The 22,285-nt window shown below is 37.3% G+C and overlaps 1 protein-coding gene and 1 long non-coding RNA gene across 4 annotated transcripts in view; one reads left to right on the forward strand and one right to left on the reverse strand.

Moving 5' to 3' along the window:
- Window positions 1-1,045: 1,045 nt before the first annotated feature.
- On the reverse strand, window positions 1,046-3,786 carry LOC107732194 (uncharacterized). The gene is made up of 3 exons (XR_001638848.1): window positions 3,724-3,786; window positions 2,322-2,468; window positions 1,046-1,335 (listed from the first exon to the last, which is right to left on the reverse strand). It is a non-coding gene; the product is annotated as an uncharacterized LOC107732194 (long non-coding RNA).
- tmem260 (transmembrane protein 260) overlaps window positions 3,280-22,285 on the forward strand; it is a 73,056-nt gene continuing 54,050 nt past the window's right edge. For all 3 annotated transcript variants that reach the window (XR_001638845.1, XR_001638844.1, XM_016543421.1), the window contains exons 1-4: window positions 3,280-3,853; window positions 9,121-9,152; window positions 11,398-11,549; window positions 22,074-22,251. Coding sequence is in view for 1 of the 3 variants with exons in the window: in XM_016543421.1 (XP_016398907.1) it covers window positions 3,748-3,853; window positions 9,121-9,152; window positions 11,398-11,549; window positions 22,074-22,251 (468 nt within the window). In the remaining 2 variants the exon portion in view is untranslated. The remainder of the gene's footprint in view (window positions 3,854-9,120; window positions 9,153-11,397; window positions 11,550-22,073; window positions 22,252-22,285) is intronic.

The following is a 22,285-nucleotide window of genomic DNA, read 5'->3' on the forward strand; positions in this document are numbered from 1 at the left end:
CTCACACACACACACACACACACACACACATACACACACACACACTCACTCTCCTTCAACCTGGCAGTCTCACCGCTACGCGTCTCTGTAACACAGCTCAAACCTTTCTGGTGTTTCACTCTTTTCTTGAAGTCATAACCACTTCATTTAGTTCGGTCAACTTTTCGGTTGGGTTCCATTATGTCAAAATTTGCTAAAACTTATTAATATTAGTTAATATATTAGGAATCATGCACTAAAAACTTTTTTTTTTTTACAGCAGTTATTAATCCAGATGAATGTTAATTCATAAATATACTATTGTTCAATATATACTACCATTCAAAAGTTTGAGTAGCGTTTTTCATGTTTTTGAAAGAAGTATCTTCTGCTCACCAAGGCTGCATTTATTTCTTCCAATAGTGTTTATTAAAGGGTTTATTGCAATCGGCTGCAAGTCATTTGCGAAAATGCCATAACAAACATGATAGAAGCAGAATCAAGAGTGTGGCATCTTCTGCAATTTTAGATACATGCATTATCTTTAGGTTCCTGTTGCTTTGGCCAAATTGAATCCTCTTATTTTAATTAGCCGCCATTAGGTGTTCTGCTCAAGGCAATTCCAAGCAGCCCTTGCTTTTGTTGCGTCTCATACTCCAGGCCCCACCAAAGAATATTAATCACAATTGTCCTAATCTCGGGGATTTTAATTGGAGTGATTTGTAAACCACAAGGAGGTAAACAGAAGACAAAGGTGGCCTAAATGCCCCTTGAATTGTCGGTTGATGTGCGCAAGGATCGCCTTTTTGTTTCGTGTTGGTTTTCAAGAAACCAAGATCCCAATATCACTACATGCTTGTCTCAGAGATTGTAAAAAGCTCGTCTGATAGAGCTGTATATTAATAAAATAGCGTGCAGTAATACATAGTACACACTACATGAGAGACGCATTGCATTTACCACTGCAATTAATCTGTCTCAGACCGAATCCTTTCATTGCTGTGCATATTTGTGTAGCTAACACAGAGGATCATGGGATTTTTCTCTACAGATTTTTAAAGGGCTTTATTGAAAATCCACTTGTTTGCTAGGCTCTTGGGTTTAGATTAAAACAGACTGTCAGTGTACAGTAAGTAAGCAGATAGTAAGCAACAGGCTGGAGCTGAACCATATTGCAATGAGTGGCGGATTTATCTGCGATTTAGGAAAACCTAATCCAGTTTTCACTGATGCACTGAGTGATTGAATTTATGTGCAGACGTCAATATGTGAAGTGTTACCATGATGGCTTTGCTCTTAAAATACTGTGGTTTTCTGCTCTCTTCTCTGCACTGGCTGTAGTCAGCAGGCATCTCCCTAAAAAAAAAGTATAGAGTAAATACTTGCGTTTTTAAGGTCAACAAATTAATTTTTTATATAGATATAAAATCACACACACACACAATCAAGATCATTTTTTATATTCATAATAAATGCTTATCTTATTCATAGATCATAGATAATATATATTATTATAAATTAATTTTTTGTAGTTTATTATTTTTGGGGTATTCTTCGTATCTTTATCCTTAATTATTCATACTTGCACATAAATGGTAAAACAAACCCCTGAACTTTCAGAACTGCAGATTTGCCTTGATGCAGAATTAAGACGCACCAAGAATGACCCAGATTAACCTGTCAAAGAAAAACAAACAAACTAAGCCTTCTCCTTTAACATTTCAACCCAAATGAATAATTCTCACATCCTTTGCATTTGAATTGTATGAATACTGCACTCTAACCGACTCTTAGTTTTTATCCTTAATATTTAAATTTGAAGGCATATGTCTAGCACCGCAAACGGCTGGTATCTTTTTTACTGCTTATGTAACTGGCATCAACGTTCCTCCCTTTTATTTGGAGCCATATTGCAAAAAAATTTAATGTAAATTGAATTATGTGCATGTTATTTCACTCTTTGTGGCTTAGAGAGAAAACTATATACATTAGTTAAAGTCTGCTGTTGTATATTGGTTTAAGATGACGGGGTATGTATTATTTAGGAACATTTCTATATTATGATTTCACTTTCATTACACATATTGTCCTAGAAGCAATTTAAAATGTTTCTAAAGAGATATTTATATATTTTGCTTTAAAGAAACAGGCTTGTGTATGTGTGTTAGAGCAGGGCAGACAGTGTGTGTGTGTGTGTGTGTATGTGTGTCAGGGAGGTGGTTGAATCAGTGATTAGACAGTAGGGACCGTAGTAGGGGGGGAGCGTGGAGGATTATGAACTCGGAGGTGCTGACACATCTCTGCCTCTCAGAGCTCTTAATTTAGTCAAGGATCAGACTCACTTTAGATAGTGGAGGATTAATGATCAGTCTGGCATGACGTTTTTTATGAGGGTAACCTTTCCACTCGTCAGGCACTGAAGGGTCTCGTACTACATCCACATCTCGCATCTTCTGCCACCAGAAGGAATTTTACTGCTACTCATTACGCTAATTGTAAAAATGATAAAACAAATAATTTTAGCCTGATTGAATGTGTCACACACAGACACACACACACACACACACACACACTTAGGAAAATAAACAAAAAATGATAATTAAAGGTAATTAAAAGAGCAGGGCAGATGACATATTTAATTTGAAATAAATTAAAATAATGGATTGAAGTTTATGGTCCTAGTCTAATTTCAAGTTTTATTTATTTTAAGTTTTTTCCAATGTTTTTCTGTTGGTTTTTTTAGGCGAAGATACTTTTCAAGTTACACAAGTTGCCAGCTGCAGTTACTGTTATTATTCAACTATAATAAAAGAATATTTGTGACGTTTTTAGAATATTCATTTTTCTTTTTATTTTGATGTTAGTAATAGTAACAGTTAAAGTAACACTTTCTGAAAGGCTATGTTTATAGTAAAGCAATAATTAATCATAATAGTAGGCACTGAGTTTACACATCACTAGATTATGGTGGGATTAAAGCCTAAAAAACTGTCCTACCTCTAGAACAGCAAGAAATATGGTTAGGATGAAAAAAAAAGAAAGAAACAAAACATGATAAGCATAGTATATAGTTACTACAGTTTCTACATTAGTCAAACATTGTCCTCAGAAAGAGAGAAGAGATTAAACAAAATGAAGAGGTATTTGAAAGCTTATACAGTGTTTAATGGAGATCCTATAGTTATTTATTATGATTTTGCAGGTATACAAAAGAACTGCAGTAACTTTGCAGGAAACTACGGTTACTATGGTAATTTTTTACAAGCGCTACAACAAACCCCGCCCAACCAGGAAGTGAAATCCAGCACTATCCCAAAAAGACCATTTGATCATCCTCGAGTCCAGGCGAAAAAAGTCGAGAGATCAACCGTGCAGATGTAGCCTAAATGCAGCCAGTGAGATGTTGTGTCGATTGTTCTACTGCGAAGACTAAAACGCTACTGGCGCGATATTTATAACGTTGATATTGGCGCAAACGCCGCTGTTAAGAGCAACATTGCAATGCAGTCCATACAATTGCTGGCACAAGGATAGCGGGTAACTTAAACGATAACGTTGTTATTTTAAAACCTTACTTCGGTAATACAGCTTCCGTTTATTGGTGCGGGTCCGAGAATAAACATGAATTGACCGGTATATTCTGAGTACGCGCCGTTTGTAGACTAGACGCGCGAAACGAATGGGTCTCGAGACACGTCGAACAAACGTGTAACATGCATACAATTTCAAATAACTAACACTAACTTCAAAATTTAGAAGACGGCTGCAATGTCGTCGGACAAGCTGTCGTGGACGCTGACGGGAGCGACAGCCGCGTGTGTTTTAGCGGTGTATGCTGCCTCTGCTCCGCGCGCTGTGCCCGGTGGAGACTCAGGTAGGACTGCAGTCAGTCACATGTGTTTGTGTTTATATCACATGCAGCCTATCACAGAACAGCACATTGTAATATCACATACATGACGTGAAGCTTCTGCAAACATGAACTGCATGAGACCTATTGAGATTATTATTCATCTTTCTAAACACCTGCCTAAATCCAACAGCCAATGGAACACAAAAATGATTTGGAAGTCACACCTAAAAATTAAAATATATGAATATCACAACATTATGTAACAAAATATTAGACCAAGTGATGTTTATTTTAAAGAAGCATAGCATAAGCTAAAATTTTGTTGTACAGTAAATATTGGGCATTTTCTTGTCTAGCAAAAATGGCCCAGAAAAGTCGTTTTTGAGAAAAGCCATCATGTCTTTACAGATGCCATTTTTTTTGCCATATTTTGGAATTATCCACTGCAGACATTGCTTATAATGGTCTGTGTGAACAAATGGGAAGGTTATTTACTGCTGGGTCAGACTAAAAGTGTGTCTGTCCCTCTCAAAGCTGTCAAGAGAACAGAAAAACTAATCCCTCTGGAATGACCTCAGAGCATTAATCAGGAGAGAGTGAGAGAGAAATACTGTACATGATGATATTCTTGCACTGCAGAATTGGTCAAAACATGCAGCGGTCTGTATTCATGTGAGATTTATGAAAGAATTGAATTTGTTTAGGCAGCTTTTTACCATTTAGCCAGTTTGTGATTATGTTATACTAAGATTTCATTTTTTTCCCGTTATGTTAGTCCTTTTATCCTCCTATTTGATTTCCAGAAGGAACAGTTATTTAATGCTTTTGATTGGTTATGAGCAATGCTATTAACACAAAAGTAAAGTTACTCTTGCAGGCATAGCACTTCTACTGTTTTTTTTATTTTTGGCAAAATTAAGTAAAAGAAAATAAAGGGGACACAACTGTCCTAATAGGCTATAATAATGAAGAAAATGCTAAATGTGCAATTTTTTGATAAGAAGGTTCATATTTTACTATTATTTCTATTATAAATGCTTAACTGAATTAATATGTGAATAACCTTTTGTCCCGAAGTCATGTGGTATGACCAACACAATCATGTGCTGCAATCAAAATGCAGAAACATGTAGAACAAAACATAAAACGGTAAATGATAGAATAACAAGTATGCCTGCAGACCCTCATGTTTGTGTAAATTTCAGGTTCGGGTTTGTAAAATGTGCTGTGGCTCCCTAAAAATAAGTTATTTATTATATTTATTAAAAATATTTTTTTCCCTTAAAAAATTATAAACATATAATATTGTTTAAAAATAATGATTAAAGGCACAATATGTAAGATTTTTTTATTAAAATATCCAAAAACCACAATAACAGTTTTATATATTTTGCTGACTTGTGTACTTGCATTATCCCAAATGTTTCGAAGAATGTTTAAATCCAGATTTTAACTAGTGACACGGACCTTAGTGTCGCCTGCCAATGACGTCATAACCCCTCGATTTCCGGTTTAGAGCTTTCTGCCTCACCCTGCTTCATACTACGACGTTAATAAATCTTTAAAGGGGTCATATGATGCGATTTCAAGTTTTCCTTTCTCTTTGGAGTGTTACAAGCTGATTGTCGTTAATAAATCTTTAATACATTAGCTCATCCATGAACATGATTTCTGCCCGAGTCCTGTCGGATTGCTTCGGCTGTGGGGATGAAGACGACAACTCCCATGATTCCACACTCAGTCACGGCGTCATCAAACTACGCCTTTGTTTCTTTGTTTGTTTTGAATACGCGCCCTCTAGTGGCAAAAAATTACACATTGTGCCTTTAATGTGTGTATACTTACATCACGTGTATTCAAGCTGTAAGGAAAATATCACTACTTTTTACTTGATAGTTCCACCGCATGACTTATTAGATTATTATTAGTTTTAAAGGTATAAAACATTTTAATAACCACATGAAACCAACAAAGTACATTTGTAAGAACTTGGCACATGTGTTTTAAACTAGATTTTTATAAGATTTTTGCTTTTCTTTATTGTGTACTCTTATTGACCCATAGACGCATTCGTGCACAATGGAACACCTTTGCACATAAACAACCATATTCAATAATGGGGAAACAAATATACATTTCTTCTATGTGCACGGGCAGGGTGGCTGTTGGAGGCTTTTAGGGGGATGGGGGGCTGCAAGAAGCTGTTTGGGGCTTACAGAGAGAAAATAAAAAATCAGCCAACCCCTTAAGCGGCACGCTTAGGGACATTGCAGGATGCTGGCGTGATAGCGGCAGCTGAATGCTCGGCAGAAATTCTCCAGGTCTCCGTCTCGCAGTCCTAATCCCTTTAGGTGTGCTGCGCCCCGGAGAGGCTGAGCGGGCTCCCCGCGGGACCACTGTTGTCTAGGAATGCGAGTGTGGAAATGGTGGGGATTATAGGGGGAAAAAGGTGGGTGCCCGATGGTGTGCTATCACTGAGACACTTTGCTGTCCTGCGCTCAACTGCGTTTGTACCTCTTTCTCCATTTAGCCCTCCCTCTTTGGGACTGGGCTCAGTATTGGGGTCTAGAGACAGCACTGCAGTGTATGAATGAAATTGTGATGTATAACATGAGAAATTTTGATTACAGGGAGATTCACATGCTTTGAAATGCGGTAGACCTGGCCTCACCGCGTGTGTATATATTTCTATTCTAAATGAGAGTGTGAAAGCAGAGAAAATTCAGCTGCTGAAGTGTGAGGGGTCTGCACCTACAGATAAAGGACTTCCAACATGACAACGAAAACAGACGACCGCTAGTGATATGCAGAAGTGCCAGCTAACAATTTCAAAATGTTGTGATGCACTGAACATTTCATATTGCATCAGGGAGCACAGCTTATAGGATTTTACAATGTTTAGGCAAGTATTGCATCAGGCAGCATTGCTTAGATTTATACAACAGGGCAAAAACATTTGGGATTAGTAGGCAAAATGACTTTTTGCCCATTAATCTCTGAACTGCAGTTTAAATACAATTGTTTTTGTTTGTAGATTTCTAGATTTTGTAGAGTCCTGCATTTTTACCACCCTTAAAGCATTTTTTCCTACCTCATAAACTCACTAATTTTCATGTATATCCTCTGTATTGATACTGTAGTGAGCTGGATTACCACAGTCATGGAAAAATATTTCTAGGCATGGAAAAGGAATACAATTTGAAGTCATGGTGGATATACACTACCATTTAAAGTTTAAAGATGGTAGGATTATTATTATAATTTTTTTTAAAGATGTCTCTTATGCTCACCAAGGCTGAATTTACTTGCTCAAAAATGCAGTAATATTGTGAAATATCATTACAATTTAAAATCATTATTTTCTATTTTAATCTATTTTAAAATGCAATTTATTCCTGTGATGGTAAAGCTGAATCTTCAGCATCATTACTCCAGTCAGTGTCAGAAATAATTCTAATATGCTGATTTGGTGCTTAATAAACATTTCTTATTATTTTAAATGTTGAAAACAGTTGCATTTCTGCTGCTTGTTATCTTTGTGGATTTCAGATTTCTGGTTTTCACATTTGTTTATTAATTAATTAATTAATTAATTAATTAATTAGATTAATGGAAAGTTCAAAAGAACAATATTTATTTGAAATATAAATATTTTGTAACTTTATAAATGTCTTTACTGTCACTTTGATCAATTTAATGCATTGTTGCTGAATAAAAGTATTAATTTATTTAAAAAATTCTTACTGACACACCAAACTTTTAAATTGTAGTGTACATTTAAATAAATGTATCCAAATATAATTAATTATTTAATTATATATTTAAAATATATATAAATTTCAAATGGCTTTAAAAATTTAATTCTCAATTTGGTGGGTCATAAACCAAAAAATCAACATCCAGTTAAACTCTATTTTGGTGTTTTGGCACCAACACATCTGTGACTTTGTTGAAGCCATGTACAAATTAGACAGTTGTCTAATTTGATAATACATTACCATTAATTAATTAATTAACATATTTCATTGTTTACATCTATAGATATTCAGTTTTAGTTTTGTTGGGTCGCCGTAAATTCTGGATCCTTAAGCGTAACCAGTTGAGACGGTATCTGGCCATATTTAATCAGCTTGCTTGAGTGTGGAGTAAACTTTACACAGAAACCAACGTGATAACATCAGTCTGTCTGTAAAGGGTCTTAATTGAGACATTTAATAAGTATAATATGCAAAACTATTAATTCATGTTACATACAAATGGAAATACACTGAACAAACTCTGTCCAGTAATCATGAACGCCTGAAAAAGTAATGGAAATCGATTGGTCAAAAAGTGTGGGAACCCTGAATTAATGATTTATAAAGTGGTTATGGTTTACAGGCCTAGATATGTGTGAATAATTTCATGAGAGGAAACACTAAGGCTCTTAAAAAGATCATAGTCACTGCATTACAGAGGGATAATTTTTGTATGCATGTGGCTCGGCATAGAGGGACTCGCAGGCGTTTATGCCCAGTTTTAGTTTTGTTGGGTCGCCGTAAATTCTGGATCCTTAAGCGTAACCAGCTGAGACGGTATCTGGCCATATTTAATCAGCTTGCTTGAGTGTGGAGTAAACTTTACACAGAAACCAACGTGATAACATCAGTCTGTCTGTAAAGGGTCTTAATTGAGACATTTAATAAGTATAATATGCAAAACTATTAATTCATGTTACATACAAATGGAAATACACTGAACAAACTCTGTCCAGTAATCATGAACGCCTGAAAAAGTAATGGAAATCGATTGGTCAAAAAGTGTGGGAACCCTGAATTAATGATTTATAAAGTGGTTATGGTTTACAGGCCTAGATATGTGTGAATAATTTCATGAGAGGAAACACTAAGGTTCTTAAAAAGATCATAGTCACTGCATTACAGAGGGATAATTTTTGTATGCATGTGGCTCGGCATAGAGGGACTCGCAGGCGTTTATGCCCATGTACGGTATACAGCGACGGATGGGGCTCTGCGCATGCACCTAGAGTATGGGAAGAGTGAATAGATTTGCCTGTGTATGTGTGCGTCTGTCTGCTCGGGGATCAGGGGAGCTGTGTGCGATGGAAGAGAATGAGCGTGTCGCTTAGGAAATGTCACACTGGGAAGATTTTGCAGGTTTTGATCCGAGCAAATTAATGCAAAACCCAGTGCAAGTATTTGATTTGGGAAAACTTTCAGGAGCGGACTTGTCTCTTAATAATAATTATTGGGTTTACATTAATTTCCCTCTCTGTTTTTCTACCACAGGAGAGCTGATCACTGCTGCGTGTGAGCTGGGGGTAAGCATTAGCTGCATTGTTTAATCAATCCACTCATTAACTCTTGTAAGCATTAAGGGATTTTAATTAAGTATGGGGGGAGAAGAAAGATGATTAATTTACTTTTCAGGCCACAGGTTTTTTTTTTATCCTCTCCTCTTTTCTATGCACTTCTTTTTTGACTAAGTTAGGACTAGAGAATGCTATAATTTGCAACCCTGTTCTTCAAATCCAATTAGACTGAATGGTTAGGCGATGGCTTTTGTAAGCTTCGCCTTATGTACGGTATAAGGCTTATTATACTCAACCCCTCTCCTTTTTGTGCATGTGTGTGTGCGCGTGTGTAAGCTGCAAAGAATGAACTAAATCGGGTTAACAGTTATAATAAGTTTTATTATTTAATAAAGTTTATTACGCCGCCGCGATCCTTTTAGGGAGGCTGTGGCAGTGTCACTATGCCAGTAATCCCTCCCTCTGTCCGTGTGGCCTGCCTGTCTGCGGCTCTCCCCAGGGTCGGAGGGCTCTCTCCAGGCCGCCGGCCCTCCCTTCCTGCTCCCTTGAGCCATGGATCTTTTCTCCTTTAAACTTCTCGTCGCAGGACTGCCCCCTACCACGCGTTCCGCCTTTTTTGCCGTGCCACACATGCTTCCAGACCCAGCGACGCCTCTGCGTGCCTTTCCACGCTGTCAGCCTTGCATGGCACCAGTGCAGGCATTTCAGACACACACGTCACACGTCATTTGCGCAGTCACACGCACCTTGCTGGCACTTCCAAGCGTGCCCTTTGTGCCCCTGCCATCTGCTTGCCATACTGTCTCTCTTTTTTTTTGTTCTGTGTCTGTTCCCCCCTTCCAAGCCTCTCTGTTCTTCTCTGCCTCATCTCTTAACTTTAAGGACCCCCAAATATAACAGTCCCTTCTAAAATTTACTTTCTTTCCTGCAATTTCAAGTTTATATCTTGCCAATTGTTCATTAACAACTCGCAATTCTCAACTTTTTTCTCAGACTGTGATAATTTCGAGTTTATGCCTTGCAATTTCAGGTTTACATCTTGCAATTCAGACTTTTTTCTCAGAAATTCTGAGTTTACATCTTGCAAATCTGACTTTTTTTCCTCTTAAGTTTCAGTTTATATCTCTTCTAAGGGATGCATATTTTGTGGGCGAAATTACAAAATGCAGTTTGTCCACAAAATGTTTTTGTACATTCAATTTCCTATTCATAATAAATGTAGGAAAGAAAATACAGTGGAGATCAAAATTAGAGAACAACCTACAATTTCCTAAATTTCAAGGTCACTGCTTAGTCCCATTTTAGGAGAACCCTGGTGGCTGATTTGGCCCACTGCCCTGCTCATTTTGATTTATTGATTTACTTATTTATTATTACCTGATATTATTACACACTAGGCACCCCTTAAAAGATATATAAACTCTAATATTTCAAATTTGTGAAATGTAAACTCGTAATTCTGAGAAAAATAGTCAGAATTTCAAGACATAGAGTCAGGATTGTGAGAAATATACTCTGAATTGTGAGAAAAATGTCCAAATTGCAAGATATAAATTTTTTTCCCCCTCTATGCTAAAGTTTTTGTAGACCTCCCAGAACCCCTAAGGGGGCCACAGACCTTAATCTGCAAACCCCTGAACTAAACGATAGATCTAGTTCCTCCTGGGTTTACTTTTTTATTAGTCAATAATATATATATTTAAGAGAGTTTTAAGTTACTTTTGGTTAGTTACTTCCTAACACTGACTTATCATAGTTCACCAAACCTGACTGACATGGACTTCAGCTTTATGAAATTGTTTAGAGGGATCAGTTGACTGGGACCGTCTCTCCTACTTTGATCTTGAACTCACACTAAATTTTAGACATCCACTTGTCCACCGAGTTTCCAATCCATCCCTCAAACAACCTCTTCTCGGAGACGTTTCCTTGCTCTTCGCTCTAGTGTGCAGCGTTTCTCAGCCTGCTGTGCCTGTGTGTGTTATCAGGCCAGTAGGAGTGAGACAGCCTTTAATAGCTCTAGTCCTTATCGCTCCTAAGGGGACTTGGTGCCTAATTGCTGGGAAGGCAAGGAGACAGGAGGATCAGGCTTTGCGGGAGGGGGAGGACAGTGTGATGCTTTAACCCGCAAAAGTAAGGTCTGCCTTTGAAAGATGAACTGTATGCTGATGGGTGGTGGGAGGGGGGATTACTAGATTTTGTTGCTGTTATCAGAATGTTCTGCGAGTGAGTTTACAGCTGTGTTTTCCCCCAGGTGGCCCATCCTCCAGGATATCCGCTCTTCACCATGTTGTCCTCTCTGATGCTCTCGCTGCTGCCTCTCAGCTCTCCGGCACACAGCATCAATGTCCTGTGTGCTGTCTTTGGGGCTGGGGCTAGTGGAGCCCTCTGCTTCACTGTCTGCAGGTAGGCCACTCTCAGACTATTAGACCAAAGTTTTAAAACATAGATTATATACTTTTTTTCATATTCTACTACACATTTTCAAAGAACGCGTGATGCTCAAGGTTTTCAGTAGTTTCAGAGGGGTTTGCTTTAAAACCATGATACATTTAGCTTATAATGTGCATTGCAAATTATAAAGCATTCCAGGCTTATTTTTTTTTCAATTCTCATGTAATATGTATATATGTGTGTATATAAATATGTATTTATAAATATATATATGTACACACACACACACACACACACACACACTCGCACACACTCAAGTTTGGGATCAGTAAGATGTTTAAATGTTTTTAAAGTATCAATGGTCATCAAGGCTGCATTTATTTGAGCAAAAATACAGTAAAAATAGTAATTCATTTTAATAGTAATAGGGTGAAATATTGTTATAATGTAAAATAAATGTTTTAATATATTTCATTTATTCCTGTGATGGCACAGGTGAATTTTCAGCAGCCATTGCTCAAGACTTCAGTGTCATATGATCCTTCAGAAATCATTCTTATATGCTGATATTTTCTAATAAAGAATATGCTTAATTTTTGTCGAAATTATATATTTTTTTCAAAAGTCCAAAATAACAGTATTTATTTAAATTAGAATATGAAATATTATTTTATATTATATAAATATTATATATTCACAGACACACACACACACACACAGGAGTATGTTTAATAATACTATATACATATATATACTACTATATATATTTTCTATGTTATAGTACTACTCACTTCTACACAACTGTTAAGATCAATAGAAATTTTAATATAGAAGAAATATGAAAAAAGAACTCCCTTATTTTGTGATCCCTTATTAGAGTAAAATGTCCTGACATTAACTGCCATCCTAGACTTGGAGTTCAGTCTGCAGAAAAGTGATCTAACAGGCAGTAGCTGCTGCATGTATTTTAATTTTTACACGTGACTTTTGCAAACGCATGCCCTCACTCAGCTGAGTATGTGAGCCAAACTGACCAGAGATTTGGCTGCAGTTACATGTCCAATGCAACCTCTGCTCTTAAGCCTCAAAGGATTTAGATCCAATTTTGGATTACAGCAACCAAAGAAGTCATTTCCTTTGGCCCCCGCAACCCATCGACTCCTCCTGTGGCTGATGGCATTGAGGATTTTGTTGCATATGCACACACACACAAACCCTCTTAGCTCTTAAGTTTCAGTATATAATCTATGTTTTCAATTGAAAACATAAGCGTAATAGGTTTTGATGGTTATCTGTCCAGGCTTAGGCTGGGGTTTGGCCTCATGCATGTCTGTTGGGCTCTGAGCAGTAGCTGGCAGGCTTGAGATGCCAGGACTGGGAGGAGGGAGTGTTTTAGGGGTTTCAGAGCTTCCGGCACAGTCTGGGACTCCCTTCTGGGTTGGCATTGGGGTCCTTAGGTGCTTCGCCCGTGCCCAGTGGTAATGCTGAGGTGGCGTGCCACTCCCGGTAGGAACACTACCGGACAGGCCTGTCCCCAGGCTGCTACCCTGGCACCCAACACCACTCTGAGACTGGCCATTTTCTGCCCTATACATTCTCTGCCATCTTTGAGGAATTTCAGTGCATTTGAATGCCTTGCTTGTTAGACATATTACATGTTGTCTTTTTTGTGCAGTAAGTGGGTGAATGACATGACAATTTTGCATATGTACAATGACTGGAATACATACATTTCTTCTATGAAGACTTTTTATTATTATTTTTGTTTTTTAATGAATTAATTTTTGTGGTGCATAAAAATAAAAATGTCCTGATATCAAAATGAAGAAAAATGCTTCAATGAAAGGGATAGTTTACCCCAAAATTAATATTTTTCATTTTTCATTTTTTGTTTTGAAAAATGTTGGTAACCAAACAGTTGCTGGTAGCCATTGACTTCCATTATATGAAAATAAAATACTATGGAAGTCAATGGTTACCAGTAACAGTGAGAAGAAAGAAACTCATACAGGTTTGGAGTAAATTGAGGGTGAGTAAATGAACTTTCGTTTTTGGGTAAACTGTCTCTCTAAGTAAAACCTTTAGTAGTTTGACAAATATTTAATTATTATTTCTTACAAAAGAAATATATTTTATCCAATAGATTTTTATTGCAGAAAATAAAATCGGAAATTATATCATAGACAGGACACATGCAGACACTCATGATTCTATGTCAAGGTTAACAAGTCTCTCAAAATATCAGTATCTTAACATTTTTATGACAAGGGAAGGTTAGTTCAAGTAGTAAAATGTCATGTGGTGTGACTCCCCTAAAATTATATTTATTATATTTATTAAATAGTTATTTATGATAAAAAAGTACTTTTAAATTTGAAAAAAATAAATACATTTATTTTTTTACCATTATTATAGTTATAACCACTGAGAATCATTTAAGGACACCATGTATTCCAAATATAAGTAAAATATGCTATTACATTTTACTTGACTCCACCTATAGCAACCATCCAGAATACCCTGGCATCCATGTAACAAGACCGCTCAGAAACTGCAAAGTGATGTGGTCCTTAAAAATTCCCACCACTCATTTCGTACAGTATGTCGTAAAATACTGCCTAGTAAGAACACATTTTGACCGCTTAACACAATGATTACTTAGCATTTTCTGTAAGTCGATTACGTAATAGAAGTGGCCGTGGGGTCGGTGAAGGTGACTCCACCCATCCTCCTCAGTCCTGGCTCCACCGCACCTGTGAGGGTGCACACCAGCCAAGAGCAGACGGGTCCAGTTCTGCATGCACCAGCTCATATCACAGCTGACCGGGCTCCGGTGCCCACCTGTCCCGGTGCTTTTGTGCCCATATAAGGCACTTTACCATATGGTCATAACTGCGCTTTCTTTAATGGACCCTTCACTCACTCTTAGTCACCCCGTGGCTCTCTACAGTGAGCTGTGTTTATTAACAAGACGGTTGCTTCGTGAGAGCAGTACCCATGTTAGAATGTGATAGCCTAAGCAAATATGAGCATTTAAAGGGACAGTTCAACCAAAAAATGAAAATTCTGTTATCATTTACTCACCCTCATGTCGTTCCAAACCTGTATGACTTTATTTTGCAGAACACACAAATTATATTTTGAAGATTTTTCTTTTAAATTTGAAAAAAATAAATACATTTATTTTTTTACCATTATTATAGTTATAACCACTGAGAATCATTTAAGGACACCATGTATTCCAAATATAAGTAAAATATGCTATTACATTTTACTTGACTGTTACATGGCATTACGATTTTAAAGTCATTAAATATGAATATTTCAAAACCATATGAACCCAACATGTGAACAAGAGTACTGTACATTTTAAAGAACTTGGCACATGTGTCTTAAACTAGATTTTTAAAAGATGTTTCTCTTGACACTTTTATAAAAAATGTCATTGACTAATAAATAGATGATACATATTCTAAAACACTTTGTTAAATTGAGAGAATTCACTATAAAGCTGTCCATTAGACATTCTCATTGTGAAAACTCTTTGATGTTCCAAGTTAAATTAGGTAGACAGATTGTTATACAATGTGTCTTGCTTCCCAGACGTAGCACTTCATTTTCCTTTGATTTGTCAATTACGGATTTTTTTTAACATCATGGTTTGAGTGCCAAACTATTTGCCTTTATGTTTCTACTCTGCATCTGGGTAAGCCTTTGAGGATAGCTGGCATCAATAATAATCATAATCTTTTGGTTCTTAGCATTAAAGATGTCTTTGTGAACCCTAAAAAACAAAAATTATGACCAACAGTTGTTGATTATTTTAGTTTGCTTAGTTTACATGCTTACAAGTTAGCCTACAAGAATAGCATAGACTATCATAGATTTTGACTTAAAGGGGTCATATGATGCTATTTTAAAGATCATTATTTTGTGTATTTGGTGTAACAGAATATGTTGACATGCTTTAATGTTCAAAAAACACATTATTTTTCAAATACTGTACATTATTGTAGGTCCCATATAAGGCACTTTACCATATGGTCATAACTGCGCTTTCTTTAATGGACCCTTCACTCACTCTTAGTCACCCCGTGGCTCTCTACAGTGAGCTGTGTTTATTAACAAGACGGTTGCTTCGTGAGAGCAGTACCCATGTTAGAATGTGATAGCCTAAGCAAATATGAGCATTTAAAGGGACAGTTCAACCAAAAAATGAAAATTCTGTTATCATTTACTCACCCTCATGTCGTTCCAAACCTGTATGACTTTATTTTGCAGAACACACAAATTATATTTTGAAGATTTTTGGTTACCAAATGGTTTTGGTGATCATTGACTTCCATTGTGTGGATAAGTTCCATAGAAGAAAGTCATACAGGTTTGTAACGACATGAGGGTAAATAATAATAGAATAGAGTAAATAATAACAGAATTTTCATTTTTGAGTGAACTGTTTCTAAAATGTTCTATTCAAGTGTTGATACTTCTACAATGTGGATTTCAGAACTGAAGCTCAATCTGTTTGTCGGTGTATTTGTTTCTGTTTAAGACTAAGAAAAAACGCTGTCGTTTCCCACGTCCCTTGGCTGCCCCCTCCCGCATACCTCTGTTGTCAGGTAAATCACCGACCCAGAAAAAACAGCTCCTGGCAGCTTAAGCATATGCTTTATTAGCCAGTCTAATCTCTAAACCGCTCTGGTTTGCAGCCATTCGTTTTTGGTAAATATATCTTCTCTTTAGCTATGACACCCACCCTTTGTTTTTCATGCCAAGAACCTTTGTATCTTGAAAAAAAAAAGAATATTCTACATTAAATGCAACTTAAACCCTATTGGCAGCAGCTCCTGATATCAAAACGAAGACAAATGCTTCATATTACTAGCATATCGGCTGTTTATTAGTACTTATATGGCATATATTAATGCCTTATTCTGCACAATCATATTCTAGATTATTACACTGTTTGGAAATTATTGCCACAATATTTAAACATTATTTGTTAAACCAAATAGTGTAATCACACCAAAGACCTCCATTACATTTGCATTATCACAAACATGTTTTTCTATAAACTAAGATGCTTTATGCGGTAGAGGGTTAAACCCTATTGGCAGCAGCTCCTGATATCAAAACGAAGAAAAATGCTTCATATTACTAGCATATCGGCTGTTTATTAGTACTTATATGGCATATATTAATGCCTTATTCTGCACAATCATATTCTAGATTATTACACTGTTTGGAAATTATTGCCACAATATTTAAACATTATTTGTGTTAAACCAAATAGTGTAATCACACCAAAGACCTCCATTACATTTGCATTATCACAAACATGTTTTTCTATAAACTAAGATGCTTTCGATACAGCTTAAGATGTATTTAATCTGCAAGATTCCTTTAAACATCTCCATGCATTACAGGCCTCATATTCTTCAACTCAGCATGACCAATGGCACCATTTAAAGACGTGCAGTAATATTTCCTTAACAGATGTTTAATGAAGACGTCTCAACCCTCATTACTCCATTCAGAATGGGGGAAATGGGGCCATTTCACTGTGCAATGCCATCACTTTAATTTCCCCTTGCCTGGAGGCCTAAGATTGTGACTGTTGCAGCAGAAGTCAATATTGCTATAATATTACATTTCCCAAACTGTCTCCACAGGCGATTTTTAATGGGAGTCATGCAAGGAGAGCATCAGCCTTTTCCAGAATGCATGCATTCCATAGGGCCACATAATACTACAGTTGATTAATGACTTGATTAAAATAATAACTAGTAGAAAATAAAATGCATATCTGCTGAATGATATGCACAGTTTCTTTTTGTCTATTATGTCCACATAATGTGTGTCAGTGGGGGATTAAGATGGAATTGGGTGAAATTGTTGTGCCATTGGCTGTATTGTTTGAGGTGGATTGGAGTTATTAGTTGTTAACATGCACTGTCCTGTGGCGAGGGACGTCTCAACCGTCTATAGGTACAATACATGCACACAGTAAGTCTACCGGAGATTGTAAGACAGTAATACTTTGCACAGCTTCCACTAAAATTCAATTTATAGTCACTCCATAATTGCACCATCAACAACTGCTAACAAATATTATACCTTATACTATAAATACCATGTAGAAAGATTCACACACTATGCGCAGTATTCTCACTGCATTTCTCAATGATAATAAGACCTCACATTATCATAAACATAAGGCCGCCTAGATAAGCGTAGCTCAGCTGGGCCATACTTAAGGTTTATGTTTCTTAATTGTCATTTGGGACTTCTGTCACATAAATTAAATGACATTTGATACAAACTAAAAGTCCAGAATTTTTCACCAAAAAGGGTAAACACTCAGGCTCTGTGGCACTGTCAAAAAGTTTAAGCAACCTTGACTCAACCAATGGCATGAGTTTGTATGATAGAAAAGATGGAAGACCGTTCTGTACATTTGTAACCTGGAATAGTAAGTAATATACAGTTAAAAAAAAACAAAAAAACAATATCTGATTCCATTGTTGTTTAGATTCAGACTGCAGGCCTATTTTTTCCCATAGAGATTTAAAAAAAAGTTAAATAGGTATAAACCATGAGTCAACCTAATCAGCTATGAGATGAATCACATCATTACATTACAACTTTGATTTGAAGCACAAACGTGTTTGAAAATCGGACACAAAAAAACAAAAAACAAAGGTTCAAGACTTTGTACTTACTTTACTGAGGGAAAGAACTACAGTCCCATGAAGCATTGTGAATGACATAATCAAATTAAAAATGGTAGAGAAATATAAAACTATTGATTTAAATATGTTGATTGTATATATAGAAACATTATATTTTTAATTTATTGCAATACAAATTTTTGAGAGTGTAGGAAGCTGATTTGATTGAATCATTCCAGTGCTTCATAGGAATGTGTAGGCGTTATTTTGGTGCGATTTGTCTCCATCCTCTGATTGGTGGAGATTTCGCTGCAGAATCATAGAATGTTTTTTCACCACATTTAGATTTTAACCAGAATTCCAACTGTTATACACAATTATTTAAAAAAAAGAAAGTTGACGATGTTGTCTGGTGGCTTGAACAAAAGCATAATAGCATAACAATAAAACTATTTTAATACTTTTGTGAAATTTTGTTGAAATAATTTTCTGATGAATGAATCAAATGTATCACAGTTAATTGCATATATCAATATATCAATTGTCAATGAAGATATTTTAAAGACATTTTTGACACAGCTAGTAAATTCAATTGCCTAAATTCAGTCACACTTTATTTCAAGGTGTTATAACATAAAAATAATATTAATTAACAACATGTATTTACTATAGGATTATGTTTAAGGCTAGTTTCTTGTAATTATACATAATATACTGTTATTTCTGTTGTAATGCATGTATAACATGCACACTAAAATAAAGTGTTACAGAAAATTTCTTATTAGAGAATAGGGCTGCACGATAAATCACATGCGATATTTAATGTGCATCTTGTCAGTAAAGCTGTTCTGTAATCAGCGGTAAATCTCCATCACGTGCGTACTTTCACATTGAGCAGCATTAACTACACAGAGCCGTTGTTCACTGACGAGCTGCGCAAAACCACGTTCATATTCGCGCCATTTTTTGCGCAGCTCGTCAGTGAAAAACGGCTCTGTGTAGTTAATGCTGAAAATGTGAAAGCACGCACGTGATGGAGATTTACCGCTGATTACAGAACCGGCTTTCTGACAAGATGCGCGTTAAATATCGCATGCGATTTATCGTGCAGCCCTATTAGAGAATTTACATGTTGGTCATAGGGTTAAATGTTAACTGTACTAAATTAACAGCTCTGCTTTTTATTTATATAAAAGAAAGAAGTTAGATACACATTTTAAATTTTCTATGCAGTGCTGTAGTCAAGCATGTTTGCCCAGGTGCAGTGTTTATTTTGGAGTCACCTCTTTGTTCTGAACTGAAGTACTACAGAGACACTAACACAGCAGCATCCTGCACAGCAGACAAATCTCTGATGCTGCACGCAAGTGTCACTCTCTCACCTTATCACTGAAGAGAGAGAGAGCGAAGGAGACCCAGGTGGTCCTACATGTTCTGAAATGAAGGACGTGTCACATGCCTGCCTTCAAGCAGACAGACACTCCTAAAGATTTCCGTGTCAAGCCCCCTCAGAGGAATAAAGACAGGAGGAGGACAGCGAGCGACTGTCAGGCCGCCCCACTGAAGTGATGACAGGGGGAGGATGTGATATTTTGCACCGCGGACCACTACCACCGAATAGTACCCCTGCTCTAACCCAGCCGTGGCCCCCCAACCGCCGATGTGTGCTGGGAGTTAATTGGCATGCAGCGGGAGCAGAATTGCGGGTGCGGGGGGTCCGCACCTTCACCGAGCCTCATCTTCCACAGCCCCATCCTCGAGTAGTAAAGAGGACTAGAGAGAAGCCGATATCACCAAGAATCCCCCCCGCCTGCTTTTGACAAGCTATTAGTCCGACTGCGCGCGCACGCGCGGCCTCGTCTCAAACAAGACAGGAAAAGAAAAGAGAGGAAAGGCAAGTAGTGTGCAAAAAAAAGCAGGAGAAGAGAAAAGAGAAGTAGCCAGCAAGCGCGAGTTCCTCACAGACCATTCTTCCATCTGTATCCTTCTCTCCGCTCCGCTTTTTCCTGACTTACTTTGCTTTCCCTGCGAAAGCTCCATTGTTCCCCTTCCCCTAAGTCTCATCAGCCTCTTTTGTGGCCGACTATCACAGCGGCAGGCAGAGGCGCGCTGGAAACGTCTAAATGGTATCATGGCTCGTGATTAAGCGCGCGAGCTTCGGTGCCGCCGCCGCCGCTGCTTATGAGTCAGGTCTGATAAGGCGAGGGCCCTGCTCTCTACTCAATTTCAGATACCGTTAATGGAATCTGTCTTGTGCGATTGTAATGTGAGAGCGCCTAATTTGCCATGGAGCTTGAAGCTGTCAGCGGCGAGGGATTGCGGGGTCAGGAGGGAGCTGGCAGCCGCTTGGCCCGCGGCGTGTATCTGTGCCGCTGAATAGAGCAGCTCTCCGCCTGTCACTTAGCTGATAGGCTGATGAGGACTCTAAGCCACTCGGCACAATGAGGAGAGGGCCATACTGCCTCGCTTTCCCCCTCTACCACCCCCCTTTAATTGCCAAGCCCGCTAAAATTTTTCCAAGCCAGTGTGCTGGAGACCGGGCTGAGTTTTTTTTTCTCTGCAGTTCTCTCTCTTTTGCTTCTTCCCAACTTTTTTTTATTCTCCTTGCTTTCCTTCATTTCTGTCTTCTCTGGTCTCCAACAGACAAAGCTGACCTCACTCGTTCATCCTTTTGTCCAGCGTTTCCTTTTACCTCGCCCCGGCCATGTGTCCTATCTTATTCTTCCCAGCTGGAGTCCAAGTCAAGTCTCAAGTCTTTTGTCATAAGTCAAAGTCAAGTCTCAAATTATATATCCATTGCAGGTGAATATGTACATGCAGAGATTTCCCCCCCAATTAAGAATTCATGAGTTAATAGGTAACCAGGATTTGTTTTACATCCAGATAAGATTTGTGAGCCTATGTTTACCATTTGAAGTATGCAATTGCGTTTTTTTCTAGCATGCTTTATGTGGTGAAATGTCTACATATAAGCAATTTAGGGGCACTGTATTTATGTTGATATTGTTTTTATAAACAAAAACAAAAAAAACAGATAAAACATTATTTTACAGTGCCCTTGTTACACGTTACTTGTACTTACTATAGTAATAACAGTAAATTATTCATAATTACAAGCAACTAACCCTAAACCTAAGCCTATCCTAAACTTATAGTAAGTAATGTTGATAATTATTACTACTCAGTACTTGTTTGTCAAGTCAAATTAATTTATTTAGCGCTTTTCACAATTGTTTCACACATTGTTTCAAATCAGTACAGTTACAGAAAATCACAACGTTAATGTTTACAATATCTTCATGCCTTTCAGTCGCTTTTAGCAGATTAGAGCTGGGCAATAATATAGTTTATATTTTGTGACGATACAAGCAATCAAGCAGTTGAGATATGCTATATATTATATAATCGCTTTACGTGAGTGTACTGTATGAACACGGTTGAAGTTGGACATACTTGTATACCTAACTTTATATTAAGAGCTTTATATTTACGTTTATCTGGTCCCTAATCGTCCAAATAGTACCAGCGGTTTGGACTCTGTACTGACACATATTGGTGTGGATGTATTCGTCATTATTAACTGAACTCATGATGCCAGATCTCACAACATAACACCGCCACTGTTAATTCTTGATTTATTATTTTCAAGCATTTTTGAATGATTACAATAGCATGTGTCTACTAATTGAATAGATTTTCAATCAGAATATTTCAAATGATTTCAATTGTTGATTTGCTGCTTCATATATAGATTTTCTTTTACATACCAGATTATGTTGCAGCACACACTAGACTTTATGTCATGTCAGAAAACATTGGAAAAACTGTATTTATAGTCCATCACTGTTGTCTCCTCTGTGCTCAGGGTGGTGGGGCCTGGTCCAGGGGCCGTCCTGGCAGGAGGAGTTTTTGCGGTGTCCAAGCTGGTATGGCGGTGGTCGGTTGTAGCTGAAGTCTTTTCTCTTAACAACTTGTTTGTGGGCATCCTTTTCTCCCTCTCAGCCTGTTTCCACTGTGCAGAGAGTGTTCATCATAAGAAGAAGGTACTATAGTCCAAACCATTTGATATTTATGGAT

The sequence above is a fragment of the Sinocyclocheilus rhinocerous genome, unplaced genomic scaffold (assembly GCF_001515625.1).
Source record: "Sinocyclocheilus rhinocerous isolate Xijiao unplaced genomic scaffold, SAMN03320098_v1.1 scaffold1635, whole genome shotgun sequence".
Classification (NCBI taxonomy): domain Eukaryota; kingdom Metazoa; phylum Chordata; class Actinopteri; order Cypriniformes; family Cyprinidae; genus Sinocyclocheilus; species Sinocyclocheilus rhinocerous.